The 25,671-nt window shown below is 37.7% G+C and overlaps 1 protein-coding gene across 3 annotated transcripts; it reads left to right on the forward strand.

The window, feature by feature from the left end:
- The first annotated feature begins 1,198 nt into the window (after positions 1-1,198).
- On the forward strand, positions 1,199-24,712 carry kita (KIT proto-oncogene, receptor tyrosine kinase a). 3 transcript variants are annotated; one of them, XM_016294259.1, is made up of 21 exons: positions 1,199-1,375; positions 5,092-5,349; positions 6,053-6,352; positions 7,171-7,310; positions 8,068-8,236; positions 8,342-8,528; positions 9,000-9,115; positions 9,599-9,713; positions 11,555-11,739; positions 15,134-15,240; positions 15,802-15,928; positions 16,357-16,461; positions 16,849-16,959; positions 17,047-17,185; positions 17,270-17,352; positions 18,815-18,945; positions 20,390-20,512; positions 22,855-22,966; positions 23,050-23,149; positions 23,278-23,383; positions 24,033-24,712. In XM_016294259.1, the coding sequence occupies exons 1-21, from the start codon at positions 1,321-1,323 to the stop codon at positions 24,204-24,206; spliced, it is 2,943 nt and encodes a 980-aa protein (XP_016149745.1). In that variant the 5' UTR covers positions 1,199-1,320; the 3' UTR covers positions 24,207-24,712. The 3 variants fall into 3 exon arrangements, with proteins under 3 accessions (XP_016149745.1, XP_016149746.1, XP_016149747.1); XM_016294260.1 differs by having other exon boundaries at positions 6,065-6,352; XM_016294261.1 differs by having other exon boundaries at positions 6,068-6,352.
- Positions 24,713-25,671: the final 959 nt, after the last annotated feature.

Raw genomic sequence — 25,671 nt, forward strand, 5'->3', positions numbered from 1 at the left:
AAGCTTCTTCTGTTCATTTTGCCGCATAACCTGTTTGTGTCATTTTTAGTTTTCTTGTTTAACATATTTCCTGTCAATCCTTAGTTTAAAACATTTTGTCATGTGGCATGTTTTTATGTTTTGTTCTGTTATTGGTGTAATCCTCATTCTAGAATACATTTCACTTCCCTAACAGTTTTATTTGCCTTATTGAACTTTTCATTTCAGTTTCATTTCAGATTTGACAATTCAGTATTGAATTGAAAAGAAAACAACGAATGTGTTTATCTCTGAGGCTGGAATGATGACAAATCACAAGATTATATGAACAAATGGGAATACAGCAAAGACAACTAAATAATCAGGAAACAGTGGTGAATGATGGGTAAAAGGGAGGTCAAGGGGTGTCACAGTCATCATAAAGTATTGGGTCATATGTTAGAATCAGCATCTAAGACAAGATGAGCAATAATGAAAGCACACAGGAACAATACTGGTGTTTTAGAAAGCCAATACAAATATTGTTCACAATAAAGGATCTCCTATCAGATTAGTAGAGATATAAAGCCTCTCACGGACATTAATGACAAACAAACACATAAAACAATGATCATATGCACCCACTCAGTTGTGTCTCCTTTCTTTCATTCTCAGGCTAAATTAAAGTAGCAAGACTGCACAGATGAGACTCATCTTGCTGCTTCCAAAACTAATAAATACCACAATGTGTTTGTCACATTTAGTGACAACAGAGAAATAAATCAGTGTTTTTTATGAAAAGGAATAAACAACAGACATACCACCTGCCTAAATGAGTCACCTGTCACCTCACGCTGTAAACATTATTGCTCTTCTGAGATAAGATAATGTGTCATTTGTTTGTAAAATGCTTGTTAGAAACTTTCTTTATCCAGTTGAAAAGCGCAAAAGTTGATATTTTTCTGCTCTAATAACATTCCATGCAAGTCTGTGACAATTTAAATATTTTTGTTAGGAATTTACCATTGCCAGTTCAGCCTTGTTAGAGGCAGCTTTTATTGAATTTGAAGGCCACTGATAACCGCTTTTCTTAGCCATAGTTTCTTCTAACAAACCACGTGTCACCCTGTGGCACTCTTAACCTCGTTTGAGCGTCTCAGGTATGACTAGCGCTATTACTGTTGATGTTGCCTCCCTGTCCCCGCCCAGGTTCGCTCGTCGTTCCACATGACCAGCGCGCAGAGTACAGGGTAGAAAACAACGCTGGCCCTTTAAGACGGGAGTGATCGCTCCGCTGGCGACCGTTCCGCGGTATTATCGAGCTCCCAGACTAACACACATGAGCTAGATGGAATTATAACAATGGAATATCACTGCGTTCTGTTTACTGTTTTGTTGCAGTTAATCGTCCAACCAGGTAGGGCGACTATTATAATGTATTGGTCCTTTCATGGTCTCACTGTGCTTAGAGGAAAGATTCCAGAAAGTTTTTCATTGAGGTGTAGGGATGTACTGCACTTGCTGTAGCTATGCACCTATAGATGACAGGCAGTGGGGTTGTTTAATTATTCTTTATGTATTACTCAAAACAAAACGGAGTGCCTTTAGGGAATAATGTGTGTGGCCTGCCTGTTGCTTCTTACTTTGAACTACTCTAGATTTATGCAGGCTCTTTATAGAAGCAGAGTTTGGCTGTTAACATTAGACGACTCCATGCGTGTTCTCTTAATTTTCCACATAATGAAGCTCTCCATAAGGAGCTTTCGCGCTTCGGGGTACGTTCTGTCAGGTCGGAACTCCACGAAATAAAGTATCCTAATGCAGCAGAATTTCCACTGATAATCCCAGCGAATCATATCCTCTTCACTTACCGCGCGGAGGCTCATACCAGCAATTTAAGCGGTTACAGGAACCTATCATTGAAACAAGATATCGATCCGGAGCGCCGCAGGTGAGAATGTAAAGCCGATCTCGCGCGCTGCTCTCAATTATTTATCACTCAGACTGGCGAGTGCCTGTCTCCGCAACAAGTGGAGGAATACGAAGCTTTAGATAGAATTAGTGAGAGACCTGATGGAAAGAGTATGGATGGTTAAAAACGCACTTGACTGATATGATTGACTTTATAGAGTTAGGATATAATGGGGAGACGGGGTTGACTCTCCCGGATTGAACCCCCCAAAATGTTTCGAAACGAATTTTGCGGGTTTTACAGAATATATTAAACAGATTTAGTTACAAAATTGCTAAAGCATCTTGTTTTCGTAACCAGAAAGAATCACAATTTCAGTTGCAGCGCGTTAATCTGAGGAGGCATCCATAACAACAGTGCGCAGCTTGAGAACTTTACGATAGAATCAGTAACGTACGTCAAACACCTTTTAACGCTTGATTAAGGACCTCACGCATAAATTAGCCTAGCAACAACAATGTGATAGAAATCTGTAAGATTGGGCACTAAACAAATTGAGCTCCATGGAACAACCTAAAGAATTTGTCAGAGATAGGCTACGAGGGTACTGAAATGGTCCAACTTTGTTGGAACATGCCATTTTTATTGCCTTAATATGAGTTTGCGTTTGCAATTGTTTTTCTATTATTATCCTATCAGCATGGGCAGTTAGGCTGCATGTTAACGCTCGGCAATTCCATGTAATTTCCTAAAAGCCAGAGGAAGTTGTTTTGCATGCTGCAACCTGACTTTTTCCCTGCGTTTGCTGGCACCTCAAGGACATGTCAGATGGTCTTTTGTAGTGCTCAGATAAGCCCTTATGGATGTTCTAAAAGATGAGGGGCGAGTCATTAGCTGGACTGCATCTGTTAACTGACCATTGCGTATCACGTGTTCAGACATTTATCCTTGTGTAACGTGCTTGGAAACAAAGATGTCACTTGTCTTACAGTTTCATTTGCTATATTAAAGATTATTATTATTATGTGGTGAATTTAAGTTTCCCAAAAAAGGATAATATGTTTCGTTTTTTGGGGAAAATCTATTTCGTTCCATCATTTAGATTCCATGCATGTGTCACTGTGTTCGGAGATATGGGGTTGGCTTAAGAAACCCGGTTATGGTAACCCAGGCCTTTTTATAAACCATTTCAAAGATCACGTTTAGAGTGAGGGTGGGCAACTAAACACATGCAGCTTTGGTGTGGTGTCGTGAATCTGATGATCAGCTTTGTAACGCCAGAGGGCTTCAGCGCTCAAATTGATTGACTATTTTGCATCGGGTTCCTTCTAACACATAACGATACGGGTTTTCAGATAACAGCCGTGAGAAAATCGTTTACATGGAAATAGCCCTATTCATTTTAGAGAGCTCTGATATGCACAGTTAGAATGATCGTAATTATGTCTAGAAGTCAGCTTTCTAGTGGGTGTATGGTAGGAAGGTGCTGCTGTCTTCAGGCGGATACCCCTAGTGGCTGACGGTGGAATCACAAGTTACAAAATACACAGTTCATATTTTTCAAAAAGAGTTAAAAAAAAATTGCGAGTAGCCTATGCTATTTTAAAAAAGGAGATTGGAGAAAACGAAAATTTGGGAAAACAGGCTGAATGGGGTTCAATTTCCATCTTGGTGCAAACATTAATCATCTTGCATCCCTTGTTCCCTTACATCATCTCTGTTCAACGGCTCATAATGTTGTCGTAATGGTGTAATTTAGATAAAATCTTTCTCTGTGTGGTTTAAATATTTACCAGAGAAACCGAGAGGTGCTGGGCTATGTGTGTGCATGACCAATACTGGTCTCGTTGCGTTTCTGTGAAGGCCTTTCTCTCATTCAGACAGTGTTTCTTATTTGTTCTTTTGTCGCTGATAATGTTTAGAGCCCTGGAGAGGACGAGTAAATATGAACGCTTGTTATGTTAGGATTTTCTCTGGAAGGACACCTGACTTTGCAGATGCCGTTTTCTTGGCATAAAGTGACAGTTTGCAATGAGGCGAGCTACTCATTAGACTAAACCACAGTTTATCTCATTTTAGCCTGAAGCAACTATGGAAGCCAGTGCATACCCCAACCCCCTGTCTCCCACATTCTCAGAAACTAAAAAAATGATTCTTGTAATTAAAATAGTATTGGATTTAGGCTTAGACTTTATTGAACACATTTCAAAGACGTTACCATTCACACATTTTTCCTTTTAAAAAGATTTTCCTTTACACTTAATTTGCTCCCACTTTCTCAGTGTTAATTTAAGGGCCATAATTGCCTCAATCCATCAAAGCTAAATGCAGAAAGCAATGACAGATTACAACAGTATTTACCAGAGTAGACATTATTGCTACTACATAATCGTTATGTATCCATGCAATCCTTTACCTGCCAAACAGATGTTTACTTGCCCTTTTGCCCTTTGCTCACTGTTTACCTTGCTGCTTTTATCTTTAATATTTAATAGTATATCCAAAATTAACACAGATGTACTGTATGTATGGTAGATCAAATAATTTAGGCCTATATAATCAGCTGAAGTTTTACTGTTATGCTACATACATTTAGTCAGTTTTAATACTTTTTTTTTGTTTGTTTTCTTCACTTATTTTTACCATTCACCCAGTCATGTGGGGAGGGGGAGGATAAATGCTCTTTTGTTAGATTAAAACTCTAATCTTTTGCCTTTAAGGGTTAAGGCAATGCAGCACTTTGAATGGAGAAGGATGCTATAATTCAATAGAATCTAACACAACTGAGAAGGGGGCATTCATCTTTTTAAGAACTCATTTAGAGTTGTCTGACATCAAATTGCCATTTCTAAAGAAATTGCTATTAGAGGAACTCGGAAGGCTTAGTTTTTTATTTTTTTTAATTTGTTGAGTTGTGAAACTATTTCTCACCCTTAACTGTCATTTATGCAACCTGAGAGGTCTTTGAATTGTGTGTGTGAATATATGCGTATGCGCTTGGTCTATTCTGTATATCAGTGTTGGTTCTTCTATTATTCAAAACCAGTACCGTGGTGTTCTAGCAAGTCAAATGCATTTGACAAATTTGGCAGATGTACATTGACTCTTTCTCGCAATTCTCACGTTAACTCTTAATAATCTCCTCTCTTGTATGTTTATCAAATGTTAAACTATTTTATCTTCCACTTGTGCACCATGTTCACTTACTTGTTTCCTCTCAGCCAGGTCCAGGCCCACTATCACCCCCGAAGGACCCCAACTCATAGTGCCACTGAACGACGACTTCAGCTTGCATTGTCAGAGTGACAGTTCAGTGCGCTGGCTGCGAGAAGACCGCCCCACACGAATCCTTAAGGAACAAAGACAGGGTCAAGTGACAGTTCTTAAAGTGAGCAAAGCAGGCCCACAACACATGGGCAAATATTCCTGCCGAGAGGAGGCATCTGGTGAAAAAAGCTCCATCTATGTGTATGTAAAAGGTAAGTCAGCCTTTTGCATTTGTGAGTCAGGATTTTAATTTGGTGTAATAATGTCTGGGTTGAGTGGCAAATCTGTAGGGCAGTATTTAAAGAATTCTTCAACCCTCCTTTGTGTCTTAGTGTCTATCTTGTCTGTATATGAGTGCAGCTGCAGTATGTTTTATATGTGCTAGGTTTGTACAAGCATGTTAGCAACAGTATACTAGTAGAGAAAGTATGTCTGCACCATGTGCACTTTCTAACACTTTTCGTGCTTTATGTTTATGTCTGTCTTTCTCTCTCGCTCTCCCTCTCTTTCTATGATCATACTCTCCAGCATCTCTCATCTTCCTGTGTGGTTCCATTTTTGTGCCAAAAAGACACTATGGGTGTCAACAGATGCCCCAAATACCTACAATCAGCTCTCTGTATTCACTAGTCACCTGCATGACCTTTATTTATACATCTGTGTAATGTGTTATTTCAAGCATGTTCTTATAATCCCAGTATTAAACTCTTCAAATTGATCCTTGGCATTTTTGGCAGTTGACACTAAATTTACTAATGTGAGCACTGTAGATGTGGGCTATTTGTATTTGTGTATTAGGTATGATGGAGGGTAGTTTTTCACTTTCAGTCTTTTTGTGACACTCTCTCTCTTTCTCTGAGCTGTAATGTCATGATCTAAGCTCCCTTGGTTGTGTTTCATTGGTTTTTGATTTAGCCTTCCTCTCAGCAGATCCTGAAAATCCCTTCAGGAGGAACATCATGTTTGACTTTGTTGTGGGAGAAGGAGAAACGACCACGCTCCCATGCTTGGCCACAGACCCACGTATGACAGACTTGCACCTGCAAAAATGTGACGGACAGCCCCTGCCCAACACCCTCCGATATTCCTCCAGTATTGAGACGGGCATAACGTTGGAAGATGTCAGGAAGGACTTTGAGGGATGTTACGTCTGTGTCGGGACTCTGGAAGGCAACACAGTTAAATCCGGACTATATCAACTCAATGTCCGCCTCGGTGAGAAAGAAAAGGAGAGACATGAATATTAGGACTGTTAATTTAAAAAAACCTATAAAACAATAAAAAAACGGCAAAATAATTATTTAAGCTTGAAATACTATCTTACCAGGATAAGGCAGCAAATAATGAGTAAGGAGCCATTGAATGTGTTTTTGAATTCAAAGCAGATGAGAAATATACATTACCATTCAAAGTTTGGCGTCAATAAGATGTTTCCACAAAAATATTTAGCAGCAAAACTGATTTCAATATTGATGATAATAAGAAATGTTTCTTGAGCAGCAAATCAGCATGTTAGAATAATTTCTGAAGGATCATGTGACACTGAAGACTATATAATAATGATGCTGAAAATTCAGCTTTCCCATCTCAGGAATAGATTACATTTTAAAATATACTAAAATAGAAAACAGTTATTTTAAAGTGTAATACTATTTTATAATATTTCTGTTTTACTGTATTTTGATCAAATAAATACAGCCTTGTTGAGCATAAAAAATGATTTCAAAACATTACATAATCTTACCACCCTCTAACTTTTGAATGGTACTGTGTAGACTTCTAAAGCAACTTTTAGCAATGTTTTTATTTTGAGGTATTTAAAATATTGATGTTTGCAATTCATTGAGATTAAACCGATTAATTAATCACTAGATCATGTAATTCATTTGATTAAAAAATGGCATCAATTGCCAGCCCCAAATATCGCTAGACAGACACCAGACACACACATGTCTGTGTTACCCCACTGTAGCTTGCTCTTTCTTTCCCACACTTCCCCATTGATATAATGCATCATGCTTCTTTGCTTTTAGTTCCAGACGCACCTCCTGTGATCACACTGGGTCAGCCTCAGAGAGTGCTGCTCATCCAGGGGGAAGTGCTCTCCCTATCCTGCAACACCTCAAATGTCAACAGCGACATCACAATCAGGTGGAAGGCTCCTCAAGGAGTGGTAAGAGCACTCTCATAAACTACCTGAGCACATATATACTGTACATACTGCAGGCTTTATCAAACACACCAACCATCTCAGTGGAGTAGAGCCAATGTTTACAAAAGCAGATTTATAGTATGAGTGCACGTCCCAGTTAGCCTTAATGTGGTAATGTGTACCCATAATAAATTTAGTGTTTGTAGACTGAAAAAGATCATTTAAACGTTGTTTGTACTTGATATTATGCCCAGAGGCTAATTTGATCTTGTGTGGTTTGAGGTGCTCCTCAAATTCTATATGTTCATGTACTGTATACACAGCAGCAGAATACAGTTGTCAGCAGGGTTGTGTGTCATTCAGAAGTGAATTGAGAGCTTAAGTTTCGAATTTCGAATTTAGCTTGGAATTGAGAAAGCAAACATGATGCAGAATTGCAAATTGTAATTGTATAATTCTGTATTTATCTCAATCTTGATTGTTCAAACACAGTTCAGTTATTAACGCAAGTCTACCGAATTTTATAACTGAACTCGCTCTCTTAAATTTTCAGCACTCACAGCTGTATTTTTGGCAAACTTGTGCTGTGAGAACACAACCTATGTAAACAGATCTTCAGTTTAAGACTCCACTGGCATCAGAGATTGGGATTTGAGAGATGAATGGCACACTTTGTTTTATATAAAGATTATAAAAACAGGCACACCTACACATAAAGACAACCACAGACATTTTACCCAATAAGCTTTGGTCCTGTTTTCCTTTTGCATGTGCCAAGCAACCTTCAGTGCAGCAGTTCTCAAATATCCTGACCAAACCCATTTCTCACCTGAGGAATGCCACCCTAAATCTGGGGTCTGTGACCAAGCAGGATGCAGGGAGTTACAACTGCGAGGCCAGGAATGAAAGAGGGACGAGTACAAAGACAGTCTGGGTCGAAATCTATGGTGGGTCTTGTTTCACAAATTTATTTCAATAATCATATGACTATTTAGTCTCAGTTTAATAGTCTCAAAAGAATAAAACAAAGTTTTATGCATTTCTGTGTGCAGATAAAGGCTTCATTATCCTAAGAAGTGTGAATAACAGCACTAAGAGAGTGCGGGCTGGAGAAAGTCTGTCCCTGCGTGTGGTAATGGATGCTTACCCGAAACCTCATACATTTTCCTGGAGCTACAGTGGTGTAAAACTCACCAACACTACTGATCATGTCATTACCAGTCGCTCACATGGGAATAGGTATGATTTTGTTACATTGCTACAAACAATTCTTGTTTTTCCTATGTAGTAATTGCTAGGGATGCACCATATATCAGTATCATATTGGTATTTATTGGATATATTTATCAATATTGTTTATTTAATTGTGTTAGCTCATTTACTGTTTATGCTCACTTAAAGTTCATCTTTAAAATACTATTAATTTAGAAACACTATTAAATGTAATCTTTAGTAAATCTCTCAATATCCATTTTTTTGTATTGTGTTATTTAATGTTTATATAAAGCCTAAATTCACTTGTCGCATTTAAATTGTGGCATTTTTCGTGTTTTTTATATATAATTCTTTTAAAGAAAATACAATAGAATTATCAGTATCAGCCAGAATTTTAAAATCAGCGCAAACTCCACATTTTTTCCATTTATTCACACCACTGAAAGATACTTCAGGTTTAGGTTATTCATGTTTTTTTTCTTCTTCATTCAACAGTTACACCAGCGAGCTGAAGCTAGTGCGTCTCAAGGTGTTAGAAAGCGGCGTTTACATCTTTTCATGCTCAAACCGAGACACAACTGTCCATCAATCGTTCGAAGTCCATGTCATAAGTGAGTGAAAACATTTAATGCAAATGGCAAATATTTGGCTTTTCCACTTGCTAGAAAAAGCATAGAATCTATGTGATATATGAGTTTTGTGTGTATTGTGGTTCAAAAGGGATCATTCACATTTCTTGAGCATTTTGCTGGATAAAAGAACTCGATTGTCTGTGTAAGACCCTGGCTTAAAGCCCACTAACAATAGTAGAAGCTGTGTAAAAACAGATAAGAAAGCACTGGCCTTCAAGACTGCAAATAAGACATTTGCCAAGTCATTTTGCCAAGTCAATTATTGATCACCAGTTACAAAAAGATTTACTCCCCAAACAGGTCACATTTTAAATGACAAAAATGTTTCATATCTGCCATTTTAATGCGACTTAAGTCATATTTTAAAATAATAACAAGTAATTTCAAACAAGACAGCTGTACAGACATCCATCCCACTAACCAAGATTGTAAAACTGACCCTGTACCAATCTTTGCTGTTAGGTAAACCACAGATTGTGTCCCATGACGGGCCGATTGATGGACAGGTGCGCTGTGTGGCTGAAGGTTACCCTACTCCTCAGATTAAGTGGTATTACTGCGACCAGCCCCATTCAAGGTATGCATACTGTCTTTCTTCAGTTTTGTTTGTTTCAAATACATCCACAGCTACATACAATGGGCTCCAAAAGTTGCTTTCAAATATTAGCGGCATATCCCTTGAGCAGTGTTAACGTATTAGCCTCTCTGAGGGTACATTGTGACGCAGCATGGATTAGCCACTAACCGCTAACTTGATGTTTGATGATTGGACAACAAGGCTTTAGCCTATTATTAATAGGGATAAGCAATTTGACTCTGTCATGATTGTGACATCACAAAAGCGATTGGCTAGGCTACTATCAGTCATGTGACATTAGAACAAGCTGCTTCCATTGGGCTGTTTATTCTTGAATAGGGTGTTGACAGAACGCCTTAGCATAGACTTAGTCACAAGCTTATCCAATCAATTCCTCATGATGATCAAATCCGATCAGGATAACATGCCTTGCTTCAATTTGAGCATGTAAACATGTAGTGCTATGTGTTGATCTTGTTCGTGCGTTGCTCGCTTTGTCTGTCAACGGTTTGATGGTTTTCTCACCGAACAGACATTCCATTGTTGAGAAGTTTCCACCATGTTAAACAATGTAATTAAAGATATCGCTCAGTAATAAAAAGACGGAACAAGGAATGTAAACCAGTTGAGATAATTTTTTCTGGCTTTATATCCAAAACTAACTTTGAACTCAACTCAGTAGCACTCAACTTAATTTTAAGAGAAGAGTGAGAAAACATTTGGAGAAACAAATAAATCAAAGCACTTGATGGCAGTACATTCCACTCTGATGTTTTTAATTAAATAAAAGAGCCCTTGAGGTCTGTCATTTTGCTGCCTATTTTTTTGCTTTCTTAAGCAATAAGCTATTTTTACACACATCAGTAAAAATCTGCCATAGCCCCTGAATGCAGTGAGAGATGCTTATCACATCCTTATCATATTATTGATACGCAGTGGTGCTTAACATTTGATTTTAATGTCTGCATGAAATAAAAATTACCTCTTACATTCCTGGCCTTATCATAAAAAATTCATTGGTGCATTTTATTCCAAAGAAAAAATGTTGGGTTTCATATTCTTACATCAAAATGTAATAATCTGCTGTTCCTGGGAAGTAAAATGGGTTTCAAAGGGCAATCCATTTTGACTGTAAAGCAGAGTTATTATCATTAACTAAAACTATGAAAAAATTGTATTAATTGAAATGAGGCTAAAATAATTATTAGATGAAAATAATCAAGCAAACAAATAAATGTTTGTTAAATGAAAAACTTGCACTAAACATTATGTACTAAACAATACAAATTAGAAATGTTGCCTTGGCTAGTAACTGAAATAAGTAAAAAATAAATTAAGTTAAAATACGTTAGAATTAAAATAAGTTGAGTTTTTAATTCTAAAATAAAATACATTGAAATAAAAAATAAATCAAGCCAAAACAGTATTATTTAAATAAAACCAAAAATTAATAAAAAAAAAGACAGAAGCAAATGAGAAGCAAAATTATTAAGAATTAAACTAAAATGAAAACTGAAAATATAAAAATAAAAGCTAATTTACAATATTAATAAAAACTTTAATACTACATAAATAATACTAAAATACTGCTTTTAAGGCTATGAAAGTATTTGTTGATGCACTTTGCCTTTGTCTGGCCCATTATGGTTATCAGCTTTCTTTTTTTCAAAAGATTGTTTTACATATCTTAAGATGTGCATGAAAGACCTTATTTTTTGTATTTTTTATTAATTCTTTTATTGCTCCTTTTATGCAATGTTTCTAAAACAGTTCACCACCTTATGGTACATGTTCATGAAAAAATGCAAGACTATTTATGAGTTTGTTGCATGCCTCCTCAGATGCTCCAATTCGCTGAATGCCACTCAGGAGGAGGAGGATGTTGTCACTGTAACCATGACAAATCCTCCCTTTGGGAAAGGCACAGTGGAAAGTCGACTAAACATCACCAAGAACAGTTACGCCACCCTTGAATGCGTGGCATCTGCCAATGGAGAAATCGTTTACACTCTCTTCTCTATCAGCGGTGAGCAAATAACCTCCCAAATCATATGCACTCACAGACGCATACATACACATACATAGACTCCCCTTCAGACAATGACCGAAGACTAGTTAGTAATTACTAAGTCTCAGCCTCAGACGACTCCGCCCACAAACCGCCTACAGTCTGTTTGCTGACCCTCTGGTCCATATTTCTCACAAGACTGGAAAGCACTTTCGTCATCTGCAGGCTATAATATGATTGGCTGACTTCATGCAACTTCTGAGAGTAAGGGCATACAGGTGTTTTTTACTTAAATATATAGGAGATCAATTTTTTGAATTCAGTCTCTTTGTTGGCCTTTTGCTTACACATGCCTATTAAATCAACCTTGCCCACGTACTGACCCAGTGTATAGGCTGTGCTCATTTGTCACAGGTCTGGGTGTGTGTCTTTGCTTTGGTGTCCTAGTAGTAAAATATTTTGTTGACTTGTTTGTTTTTGTCTCAATCCGCTCCCTAGTTCAAGTAGTCAGTGCACTGGCCAAGGAGTCAGCCATTTCTAGGGCCATCAAAATCATAGATGTGCACTGAAACACAGAAAACGTTATAAAGAAACAACGAACGACAACTGCTCAATATATGCACTTACATGTTCTTTCAGTCAAAGCAATGTGTTGTATGTTTTTAAAAGAGATTATATTTCATTTCTGATCACAGGGTAGCAACATTTTTATTTATTTGTTCATTTATGCATGTTTTGCAGTTATGGAGTGAGATACTAATATGTAAATTATAGGCATTTTGTGTATTGGAACAAATACAGTAATGTCTGCCATTATATATGTAGACTACCATTTTAAAAACTGGGGTCAGTAAGATTTTTTTTTTATTATTAATTGGTACTTTAATTCAGCAAGAATGCATTATATTGATCAAAAGTTACAAGACATTTATAATATTACAAAAAAATTACATTTCAAATTAATTATTTTCTTTTAAACTTTCTATTCATCAAAGAATCCTGAAAAAAATGTATCACACTATTCACTAAAAATATTAAGCAGCACAACTGTTTTCAACATTGGTAATAAGAATAAATATTGCTTGAGCACCAAGTCAGCATATTAGAATGATTTCTGAAGGATCATGGGACACTGAAGACTAATGGCTGCTGTTATATATTAAAACAGACAAAAGTTATTTTTAAATTGTAATGAAATTTTACTGTATCAGTGTTTTTATTATATTTTTGATCAGATAGATGCAGCCCTGGTGAGACTTCAAAAACAAATCTTAAAATGCAGGATATAGTGCAATTTTCAAAATGGTACTGTACACCTACAACAAAGATGAAGAACCTCAACCTTGTGTCATCACTGTTCCGATGTTTAGTATTCATCTTTTGCACATCATAGAAAACCAGGAAATGGAATGAGACTCAGAGACCTCAACCCAGGTGCTTCTAGTTTCCCATGAATAGTTAAACAACCAAACAAGAGGAAACACACATCTCCTCACGTTCGCTCCAGCTGTGCTTTTTCTGCTGGCTGCATCTTTTTGACAAAAAATCTCAACCAGCTGCCAACTTGCAGGTCGCCACTCCTGCTCCAGCTCAACCCTGTGTAGGCAGACTTTTTGGATAAGACGAGATAACAGCAGACTATTATATAAACAGAGGTGCTGAGTTTTAGCCCTAATCTTGTTTCTTTTGTAAACCTAGCATTACCAACTGTTGGGGATTATCTCCCCGGTTTAGGGGGGTTTCGTTTGGGTTTGTTGCAAAACACCAGGGCTTTCCACCGCAGTTAGTACTGGTATTATTGGTAAGGACAGAATGGTTAACAAAAGGTCATCCACATCCAGTTTATTTTGTTTCTGGTACATTCACTTTTTTATCCTCATTGGGTTTTTGTAAAAGTTGTTGACTACATTGCCTCTTTTTTGGATGTTCTCAACTAAATTAGCCTTAAGTAAAAAACTATAGTTGAACATTGACCTTTTTGTAGAGTCCATCAGGAGTTGGACTGGAGGTTTTGAGAGCGTGAATTGAATCCACTGCCTCAGGAAAGCCTGTTAGGTGATGTGGGAACTTGTTTAGACTCTCAAGCTTTAGGCTGTAGCAGGTCCAGGAAAAGCAGTGGGACAATGAGCCCTAGGCTAGACTTTTAAAGCTGTTCATCCTCAGCTGAGCGAGATGCAAAAAAAAAATGTCCGTTGTTAAGGTTTATGTTGATTTGTGGAGGGCTTGATGGTATGCTTGGATGCAGTGTGATGATAGATGGATGGACGAGGAAAAATGGGAAGAGAGAGAGACAGAGGGAGGGAGCAGAAGAGGACTGTGAAAGCCAGTGGCAGGTTTACAAGGGATTACTTCCTGCAGAGTCTGCATTCTTGATTTGAAATGGAGAGAAAGCTTCTTATAGCTTAAGAGCTTACTACACCGCTCAGAACAACACAGAAAAACAATAACACACCACACATGAACACATACACACACCTTACAAAAACAACACAGCTACACTTTCAAAATGTGAAAAAAGTGAGTCGGTGAATCTGCAGTAAAGAGTTTGACCTCAATGCATCAGTCTGGATTATTCACACCTCAGTAAAAACAAGCAATTATGACATAACCCCACTGTGAGGCACTTATTTATTATTACTGGTTGTTCTTTAATGCTCATGTATTGTTTTTAGACATTCCAGCAGGGTAAAGACTGTGGTTTTGTTTTAGTGTCTATACGGAGTGCAGTAATAATTTTTTATTTCAGTTGGCACACTCACTCAAGTCCCAAGACTATAGCATCAGATCTGCTGTGGTTTTCTGTGCTAACAGAAATGATCCTCAGGGATGAGCCATGTGTATTGATTATCCATCGATGCCTTGTTCACACAAACACTCTGTCTAGAGCAGTGATTCCCAGCCAGGCAGGTTACAGACGGAAAACACTTAAACTAAATCAATTAATGTCAGGGTTTTATTGTAATCAAAAGCTTAACACATACATTTTAAAATATATTCAAATATAAAACAGCTATTTTACAGTTTAATTTGTAACAGTTTTTTCTGTATTTTTGATCAAATAAAAAAAAAATATATATATATCTTACTGACCCCAAACATTTGAACATTACTGATAAAAAAACAGGATACATAATTATAATAAATAATTATTTAATAATAATAATAATATATATTGGGCATATTTGCCATATATTTAATTATTTGTATTTATATATTTTTTAAACAAAACAATATTGATTATTGAGTGGCATTTATTGTTTATCGACCATAACATGAAAAATGATCATATCGGCCAGAATATTAACATTAGTGTATCCCTAGATCAAAAGGAGCACATTTCTTGTTTGCTGTTGATAGAGTACATGTTCTGCATGTTTCTGATGGCAACTCTATGTTGTTTTACTCTTCACAGAGAACACTGTTCCTCATGAACTCTTCACACCGTTGCTCATCGGTTTTGTTGCTGCAGCTGTTATCCTGATTCTCATCCTGATTGTGCTGTCCTACAAGTACATGCAGGTAAAGTGTCATTCATTTCATAGTTTGTCTTCCAGCACAGGAAGTGCACACTGACTCACTGAGGTAATTCATTAATTAGACAAAATTGAGCAGTTTTAATTCTCACTCTATTATAGCAATAAAATATTGTAACCTGTATTGTTATTCCAGCGCAACTTGTTTTTGGTTATTTGATATTAATTGTGATACTCAATGCAATTTACCTGTCACACCTGGCATCCCTCCCACACTTCAGGGGAACTTTGAAACAGTACACACTCAAGGAAATTATTATGTCATAAGACCTGATGTTTCACCACACAGTTTTGTTGCACAGGGGAGCAATCAGTGATATATACAACACACACACACACATAAAAATACCATTCACATTGTTGTTTGAATAATTTATGTCCATTTACACGAAACTCTTATTAGTGAGCTCTGTTTGCTTTTGTCTATGAGAGCACCTACAACTTGCAGTAACTGGATATAATGTAAAAGGTTGTTTTGCTTGTCTGGAAACATTGCTCATTGTTTATTCTTCTCCTATCCCATCTCTTTTTTTTCTGTCTCCAACAGAAACCTAAATACCAAATACAGTGGAAAGTCATAGAAGGTATCCATGGAAATAGCTATGTGTATATTGACCCCACCCAGCTTCCATACGACCACCAGTGGGAGTTTCCCAGAGATAAGCTGCGTTTTGGTGAGTTAAGTTCCTGAATCGGTCTGCTTTGTCGGACTTCATAAATCCTATTCCAAATAATTTTTCCATATTGGAATATTCTTTGTTTGAACATTATGTTTGGAAAGGTTTAGTGCACGAGAAAACATAAAGGCCTTTTGAATTTTACAAAGCTTGCTTCTTTTCATTGGCTGTTACACGGTTTGGGACACTTGATAGCTGGTACCTTGTGACATAGTATCATATCTTCCCCATAAAGGAACAGCCATATCCGTCAACAAACAGGATCTAGCATATCCCGCTTCCCCACGAGCCACACCTCCTTGATTCAAAAACAAGCCGATGTTCAAGCTGAAAGCTGGTTTTGGATCAGTTTCCAGGCGCATTGACTGTAAACAACAGTATGAGGGAAATGTGAAATTGATGTTGTTGATTTTCTGCATTCCCAGGAAAAATTCTAGGATCTGGAGCATTTGGGAAGGTGGTAGAGGCCACTGCTTATGGGATGTCCAAAGCAGACACTGTGATGACCGTAGCTGTGAAGATGCTCAAACGTGAGTGAAAAGCAACATAAAACACATTCATAATCTTGTGAAATATGAGTAGAATAGTAACTCCACGGCATGTTTAACCAGCACATTTATTTAAGCAAATAAGGCTGTGTGTAAAGACACACCAGAAATGACACAAACCTGCATGATGAGATGAAAGGAGGTTAAACATTTCCAGTACCCCACAATTTATTGGTTCCTAGAACATTCTGAGAATGTTAGTTAATGTTTTTTAAACAGTGAAACCTAAAAAAAACATTCCTAAATTTTTTTATAATATTGGTTCCCAATGCAATAATCGAAGGGGAACCGTACACTAACATTAGGGGAACATTCTGTTTTTTGCTGTTTCATTTATGCTTTTATTTATTGTGGTGTTTTGCCCTACAGCAAGTGCCCATGCCACTGAGAAAGAGGCTCTGATGTCAGAGCTGAAAGTGCTTAGTTATCTGGGCAACCATATTAACATTGTCAACCTGCTAGGGGCCTGCACTATTGGAGGTAAGAGGCTAAGGCTAGATTTTGTTTTTCTAGGGTTTTCTGTGTGTATTGTTTTGGTCTTCATTACTGGACTGGTCTGTTGCACAGGTCCAACTCTAGTTATAACGGAGTACTGCTGTTTTGGTGACCTGTTGAACTTCCTGCGCAGAAGGAGAGAATCCTTCTACTTCACTACTCTGGGAGAAGACTCTTACTATAGAAATGTCATGCTGCAGCCAGAACCAAAGTAAGTGTGATCAGTGCAACTGGTGAAGTGTGATAGTGTGAAGTGCTTGTGGGTTCACTAAAACCAGTTTGTATTTAATTACAGTGAGAGCAGGCATGAATACATGACCATGAAGCCCTCTATATTGGGACTTCTGTCCTCTGAAAACCGAAGATCACTTAATAAAGGTTGGATCAATGCCTTGTCTGTTGTCATCATCTCTTTTGCTGTCATCTTGTCTCTTCTTGTCACCCAAAGTCTTTTTGTTTCATCTTGTCTTGTTTGCTCTTCTTATCTTGTCTGACCTAATTTTTTCCAGTTCTTGTCTTATCTCTTCTCATCTCACCTGGTCTCATCTCTTCTCATGCCTTAATTTTTCTTATCTTCTCATATTGTCTCTTCTGCCTCATCTCATCTCGTTTTGTTTCATTTTGTCTTTCCTGTTCCTGTCTCGTCTCTTCTCATGCCTTCTCTTTCCTTAACTTCTCATCTTGTCTCTTCTGTCTCATCTCAACTCTTTTGTCTCATTTTGTCTTTCTTGTCTCATCTCTTCTCATGCCTTCCCTTTATCTTCTCGTCTTGTGTCTTCAGTTTTTTCCCATCTCGTCCTATCTCTTTTTTGTCTCATATTGTCTTGTCCTTCTCTTCTTTTCTTTTGTCTTCTTCTCATGTCTTCTTATCTGTTCTCTTATCCCGGCTCTCCTCTTCTAATTTCATCTCATCTCTTCTTGTTGTGTGCCTTCTCTTCTAGTCTCATCTGCCCTTGTGGGGAACGACTTCCTTGGGGGAAGTCATGGCCTAATGGTTAGAGAGTCGGACTCGTAACCCAAAGGTTGTGGGTTCGAGTCTCATACCAGCAGGGATTGTAGGTGGGGGGAGTGAATGTACAGCTCTCTCTCCCACCTTCAATACCACGACTGAGGTGCCCTTGAGAAGGGCACCAAACCCCTAACTCACTGTGTGTGTGTTCACTGCTGTGTGTGTGTGCACTTTGGATGGGTTAAATCCAGAGCACTAATTCCAAGTATGGGTCACCATACTTGACCACATGTCCTTGTCTTTCCGTTCTCATCTCTTCTCTTTCCTTATCTTGTCTCTTCTGTCTCATCTCTTTTTTTCTCATTTTGTTTTTCCTGTTCTTGTCTCATCTCTTCTCATTTCACCTCTTCTCATGCCTTCTCTTTTTTATCTTCTCATCTTGTCTCTTCTGTTTTTTTCAGTCTCTTGTCTTATCTCTTTTTTTTGTCTTTCATTGTCTTGTCTCTTCTCATTTATTTTTCTCTTGTTGTCTCTTCTCTTTTTGTCTGTTGTCTTCTCAAATCTTCTTGTCTCTTCTCATCTGTTCTCTTATGTCGACCCTTCTCTTCTCATTTCATCTCATCTCTTCTTGTTTTGTCTTCTCTTCTAGTCTTGTCTGACTTGTCTTTACTGTTCTCATCTCTTCCCAGCTTGTCTCACCTCGTCATGCCTTCTTTTCCCTTATCTTCTCATCTCGTCTCTTCTGTCTCAATTTGTCTTGTCCATCTTGTCAGTTGTCTTCTTGTCTCATCTATTCTCCTTTCCATTTCTTTTTGTGTCTCTTCTTGTCTGTTGGCTTTTTGTCTCATTGTGTCTTCATCGTCATCTTCAATAAATTTGTCATCCATTTAGGTGATTCATACAGAGATTCAGATGCTGTTAGTGAGATTATGCAGGAAGATGGCATGACTCTGGACACTGAGGATCTTCTTAGCTTCTCCTACCAAGTAGCCAAAGGGATGGATTTCCTGGCATCCAAGAACGTAAGTGTTTTTCTCATTTATTTGCGTTCTGTCTCTCTGACGGATACTGAGTTTTATATTCCAAGTGGTTGCAGTAATCCCATACTGCAGATCTTCTCGCTCTTCCTCTACAATGCCACAGGCTCACATTCCATTACCTCTGTCCAGTCAAGGATCGGGTTACACAAGGTCACACACGAACGCATACATGTTATCAAGCACATGCACACACTCAGTCATTGAGGATCATGCTGAGAAATATCACATTTCTCCACCTGGTCAGCAGGTCCAGTATTCGGTTTAGGACAAAGACACTAAATTAGTCACTCTGTTGAGCGGGCATGGGAGTTTTCTGTCAGTGAATTCATTTTAGCACCTCTCTGCTAACTTAGAACACTTCTTTGCAAATGAGGTTTTGAATATTGGCACGATTGTTGTAAATATCTGACAGTTTTGACAGTCCTGACACATAAGAGTAATTCTAAGCAAAAGCTTTAAAGCTTTAAAGCTTTAAAGTCTTGATTTTGTTTTGGGGGTGTACTAGAACAGGCTTTCATACTAGGTAGTTCGAAAAAAAAACATTATCTTTCGCATATTTTACATTATTACAATGTCTGGCATGAGCGGCTCGAATAGTTCCTGTATCAAATGAAGTCCCGCCTTCTGAATTATGAAATGTGCTGTGACTGGTTAGCTGGGCCGGTGTGTGTTGTGATTGCCAGCACTCGGCGCCTGGTCGGGAAATGTCATGCCCCTCACCATAGCCACCTGCTGCGAGCTTCAGTGTAAATATTGCGTCAAAATCAAATCAATTTTAGCATGATTTAAACCTGGATGATTGTAACCACTCTAAGTTCGTCTGCCTTGGGAAAGCTAGCATGTCTCCAACATAGTGATAACACTCGTTGCCTTCTCTAGTGCAGCTCAACCAGGTCTCGTCCCATTCATCTGTATTTGTGATATCACAAATCCCGGAAAATATGTGTTGTAGTCCAAACGAGTCATTCATTGTAGTTTTTGAAAAGTGATTTTTGTTAAATAAAATATCTCCTTTTGAAGTGGACTTTGAGCTTTGTAACTTTGCAGATCTTTTTTATGCTCAAACAGCAACATTACAGACTAAATAAAGTTGAAAAAGTGAAAAAGCATAATAGGACCCCTTTAAGACAAGTCAGTCCCCTCGGTGGTCATTTTGATAATGCCTCCAGGCCACTCATTTCTATGCAGGTTACATGCATGCAAGTACAGCTTCTATCTACTTAAATTGCGAAAGGCGAAAATCTCAAAAGCTGTCAAGATTACGTTTCAATAACATATTTTAAATCAGCAATACAGCCTGAGCTTCTTTAGCTCATATCACGCTAAAAACAAGTAGTCCGTTCCTGCGGCCGGTTTGCTTTAATATGTAATCTGTTAGTGTGTATACAGTATGTTAACCTGTAGTTTTGCATTTGTGTTTATGCAGTGTATTCACAGAGACCTGGCAGCCAGAAACATTCTCCTCACCCAAGGCCGGGTGGCCAAGATCTGTGACTTTGGACTAGCCCGGGACATCACTACTGACTCAAACTATGTTGTTAAGGGCAATGTAAGTATTAGCTGTCATTACATAACATAAATAACTTTAACCTTTATTTTATTTGTATATTTTCCCACTAGGTTTTACATGTCGTTAACTAATTAAGTAAATAGACAATCAAACATGCTTTTTAATGCATACTGTGTGTTGGATGTTGTTTTTTCCAACAGCTTTCTGCAAGGAAATGCAAAATGACAATGATCGCTTTATAATACAAGAGCTTTTCTCCATGTTGAGACATGTATCAGATTGGAATTACCCAAATGTCACACATTGGCAAGAGGTTGATGCAAAACAAGTCACGAATAGGATAAATTTTGCAATTATAAGACAGTTTATTTCATTTCAAGAATTTGCATAAAGCAGTCAGAGCTTATAGCCTTGTGGACATGTAGCATGGTTGCGGCCTGAGTTTGACCTTTCCTGATCCCACCTCCCTCTCGCTGTCCCACTTCACTCCTTGTTAGTTCTGTAACTGTACTATCCTCAGGCGCGGATTAACGTACAGGCTTGCCTAGGCTGCAGCCTAGGGGCCCCCCGGATTGACCAGACTATTTTTATTATTATTATTATTATTATAAATTAACTTCAACATGAACAAAAAGACCCTCATTGGTCCATAAGAAACATTAAAGCAAAAACATTAAAGTGTTGCAGAGAGTTCGATAAAATTAATGTCTTATATTGTAGAATGCACGCTCAGTACCACAGAGAGTTCGTGCTATCATTAAATCAAAACCGAAAATAAAACGTGCACACACATTCAAAAGCGATTTTTATATCCCGCGTTTTGAGATCGACTCCTTGACTCCCTGAGGGCACAAATTAGGCTATCTAGGCTGTTATTAGTATGTAGGCTATAATAGGTTGTGTAGATGTCTATAGCTGTGTATCACCCTTGAAAAATTTGGTCTCTATTTGCACTTTGAATATTGAGAGTAGCCTACTTTGATTATGGCTGCACTTATTGTTTGCACTTAATAAGACTAAGAAAGAACTGTGTTGTTTATTTTTTGTAAATATTTTTTGTGCTGTTTTTATTTCTATGTTCAATTTGTGAAAAGGAGATCAGTTAGGAGGTCAAACGTTCTAAAAGCTCATAATTCATGTACAGTTCTAAGGTCTGAAGAGACACATGAAATCATACAGGAGAGAAGCTAGTCAGTTGAGTTTATGTCAAAAACTTTTACAGTGCTTGAGTGTTGTTGCCTTTCAGGCTACTGCATATGATAATTCATACTCAGAAAGTAGAACTGAAATGACATTTATTACAAGATAATTAGTTAAAATAACTAACATCTATAGCAGACTATTTATGTTATGTCATGTATTTGGTCATTGAGATTTTTTTTTTAAATTATGTGTAAAATCTCGCCTGGTCTCATTCTCGTGAACCTAATCTCATGTCTCGTCTCGTCTCTTGAGTTAAGTGTCGGCGTAAATGATAATCAAACAACAAAAGATGAGGATCACTCCCTGCTCTTGATAGAATAGCATTTGTAGCTTTTATAAGAATTTATATAGTGAAAATTGTGCCCTATCATCACATTCTCATCTATGCAACCAATAAATAGATTACTACTAGAGCACAAAATTGTTTATAAGAGCACATATTTCTCCATTGATCTAGTCACTTGATTCTGCTCTCAAAATGCACCAGATTTATGCATTTAAATTTAAAATGAACAACATTTTTCTTACGGGGAGCATACCCCTGGAACCCCCTAGAGGAACCAATGTTCACCCACCACAGCCTCACAAAATCCTGAGGGGACACTGGGAATGTAGAGGAAACACTGTAGGATTGGCTGTCTCAGTGTGTGTGTGTGTGCCAGATCACCTTACTATTTGCGTGTGGACTATGTATGGAACTAAATTTATTTCTACAGTAAAGCATAATGATTGAGGGGGGCCTCACACAAAGAGCAGCCTAGGGGCCCCTGACCACCATAATCTGCCCCTGACTATGGCACTAAAACCATAATGCCAAAAAGCAGAATGAACAGAATGTTATTTCTGGCTTCCACTACAGATACTTCATTTGCATCCTGATTTAATGATAAAAAAAAAAAAAAGCCCAAAACAGCAAACAGTCATGACAAATTTGGTCTATAGTATTGCTAGTCTTTGTGTCAGTATTCTTTTTGTATATTTATTCTTTAAATCTACATCTTGCTAACTAGAACAAAACTGTATGATTGAGGATTCCAAATGCATGTTTTGATTGTAAGTCATTTCTATGTTAGTCACAGTCTGAATCTGTCAAGAAATGTGGTTTGTACTGTGTGCTTTCATGCTCTGCCTGTGTTGTTAAGGAATGAATGTTTTTAATGAGGCTGTTCTCTGTGTAGGCTCGTCTCCCGGTGAAGTGGATGTCCCCCGAGAGCATCTTTGAGTGCGTGTACACCTTTGAGAGTGACGTCTGGTCTTATGGTATCCTGCTATGGGAGATCTTCTCTCTCGGTGAGTTAAATTTATCTCATAATTATATTGACTTGGTATGATATGCTGTTTTTATTCCAAATACTGACAATCTGCTTCTGTAGGGAGTAGTCCTTACCCTGGTATGCCTGTGGACTCTAATTTCTATAAGATGATCAAGGAAGGATACCGGATGGAGTCACCGGAGTTTGCCCCGAGTGAAATGTAAGTCTAAGCTGTAATTAGTTAACATTTCTTTCTGTGGGGAAAAAAACATGACAAGCATTTACCATGTACACACCTAACAACAGTGTTCCCAATAACACCAGCGCCGCCGTGTTGTTGTGTTTCAGGTACGAGATCATGCACTCATGCTGGGATGCTGACCCCTTCAAGAGACCTTCATTTGGCAAGATAGTGGAGAAGATCGAACAGCAAATCTCAGACAGCACCAAACATGTATGTCTTCCTTTATCCTCTTTAGCTCTCAAAACATATGGAAGGGTGACTGACATGATGTTCTTTTCTTTTTTTTTAGGTTCAGATCTAATTAAAAAAAAGAAAAACATAAAAAAATGCAATTCATACATACAGTAATTTGAAACATGATTAACATGTTTTTAATTTCTGTATTAAAATTAATTTTTTTGTAAGGGCATTAAATCAAAAATGTGAGAGTCTTGAAATCATAATTAAGAAAAAAATCTAATCTCAAAAGTTCTTTATTATTTGCATTAATATTTGTTTAAAAAACATAAAACATTAAAAATATATATCATAGAGAGGAGGTTCTAAAATGTCATGTGTGATGCGACTCCTTAAAAACAGATATTATGAATTATTATTTATCCTGAATTTTTATATTTTTTAATGATTAGTCTGTATTCATTGTGTAAGGAAAATGTTTTTTTAATGGTTACACCCCATGACATTTTTAGAGTAATTTCAGTTGTTTTTTCTTTTCCTTTTTGTATTAAAAAAAAAGAATTTGAAAAAAAGAATTGTATAAAATTATATTCAAAACTATATTAAACCAGCAAGAATACAAAGAGTCTTTTTTTAAGAATGCATGTGTTTTAAACAAGATTTTTACCTTTCTTCTCTTCAGATTTACTTAAACTTCAGCTCCAGATTGCCTGCAGCACCGGGGTCCCATGAGGAGTCTGGTTCTCACGTCCAGCGGCTAAACTCATTCGGCAGTCACATCACCGCTACTCAGCCCCTGCTCTCCAGCAACGATGTCTTCTTGGAAGGGACAAGTCCACGTCACCCTCCGGTCTGAAGATCAATTCTCAGCAAAAACCAGGCGTTCCGGCAGATGCCATTCATCTCTCTTTGCCCTGGCTAAGCGTCATTGTAGCTGTCTGACATACATGAGGACATTAGTGGAAAACACTGATCATAAATCTCTTCTTTCCAGTCATCTTTCTTGCAGATTGTGTATATAAGCCCCCTGCCAGAAAGGACAGTGATGGTGTGCGTTCCTATTAACATTTCATGTATTCTTTGGAACTGGGGGATATTTTTAATTTTTGAGAAAGCTAATAATCAATGCTGGTATCATTCCATGGTACTATATCTCCAACGTGAGTCTGCAAGAGGACTGAACTTGTTTTCTGTAGAATCCCTTTGCTTTATTATATGGGATACATAAACACAATAACGCTTCTTTTGCTAATTGTCAAGTCTTTACAAGTGACAGAAGTCTGATTCAAGGAACAGGCTGATTCAAGTCCGAGACTAAATGAAATCATCACAGCGAAAACAATGAAAATGACTTTCCCAAAACATCTCTGACGTCTTTTTGACATCCAGTTTGACATGATTGTCATGACTGTCAGTAAAAGAGCCTGCCTTGAGTGTAAATCGGTTATTTTCCTATCAACTATTCTGCAGGTCATTCCACTGGTAAATTCAAATATCAACCACATAAAAGGCTACGCTGTTTGGAAACTATATGTATAAGCAGCAATAACTCAGCATTGTAACATTGACAGCATGATCATGTTGCCGCGCAAGCCAAAAACAAGCTACCTATTGCATGTTGCGTTCAGGATAGAATTTTGTCAGTTGGCAGCTGAAACTGTTTTATGTTTAAATAGACCAAATTAAGGCGCATTTCAGTTCACTGTCAGGAAAGATGTTGAGACACGTAGAGGCAAGTCATCACAGTTCATCGTTTACTTTAAACACTTAGTGAAATTTTGGTTACATAGCAGTATTACATTATTGGCTTGTCTTGTGTTTTTCCTTCCAACCAGGAAGTGTAATTTGGGACAGCAAAATTATCCAGTCAAGCAGTAATTCAAGCTTGAGGCGTCAAACTTTTAGACAGCGTTTCTTTTAGGGATCACATTAGACAGCTTCTTCCACTTCTCCCTTGTGTTTTAAAGAAAATATTTGGTAAAGAATACTTATTTGTATGGCACAGACGTAGCTTGATTCAACACATTCTAAATGTTTCTTTGAGTCGTTTTACGCGTGATGTGGTTCCGTAATGGTGGACTGTAGAAGATCAGTAGCTTCTGTAGCATCGGTTCTTTTCTTTATTCCAGAGTGATTCCACATTTTATCCTTCATGAAACTGGAAGCTTCGTAGCGAGTAGTGTTCTTTTGTACATTTGTAAATGTTTTGCTGGCTTTTTCATGTTACGTCCGATTTTGTGCATAAAGAGTAAGGTAGGATTCGGTAGTTATGTCGTCGCTCTGCATTCTAGTGTTTGCGGAAATCGCGGGTTATCGTTTCC

This window comes from Sinocyclocheilus grahami, unplaced genomic scaffold (assembly GCF_001515645.1).
Source record: "Sinocyclocheilus grahami isolate Dianchi unplaced genomic scaffold, SAMN03320097.WGS_v1.1 scaffold314.1, whole genome shotgun sequence".
Taxonomy (NCBI): Eukaryota; Metazoa; Chordata; class Actinopteri; order Cypriniformes; family Cyprinidae; genus Sinocyclocheilus; species Sinocyclocheilus grahami.

Bases quoted from the DNA above. Each gene is read 5' to 3' on its own strand.
- kita (XM_016294259.1), top strand. From the start codon at position 1,321: ATGGAATATCACTGCGTTCTGTTTACTGTTTTGTTGCAGTTAATCGTC. The intron at 5,350-6,052 runs GTAAGTCAGCCT...TTTTTGATTTAG, and splicing joins CATCTATGTGTATGTAAAAG to CCTTCCTCTCAGCAGATCCT. The intron at 9,714-11,554 runs GTATGCATACTG...ATGCCTCCTCAG, and splicing joins TGCGACCAGCCCCATTCAAG to ATGCTCCAATTCGCTGAATG.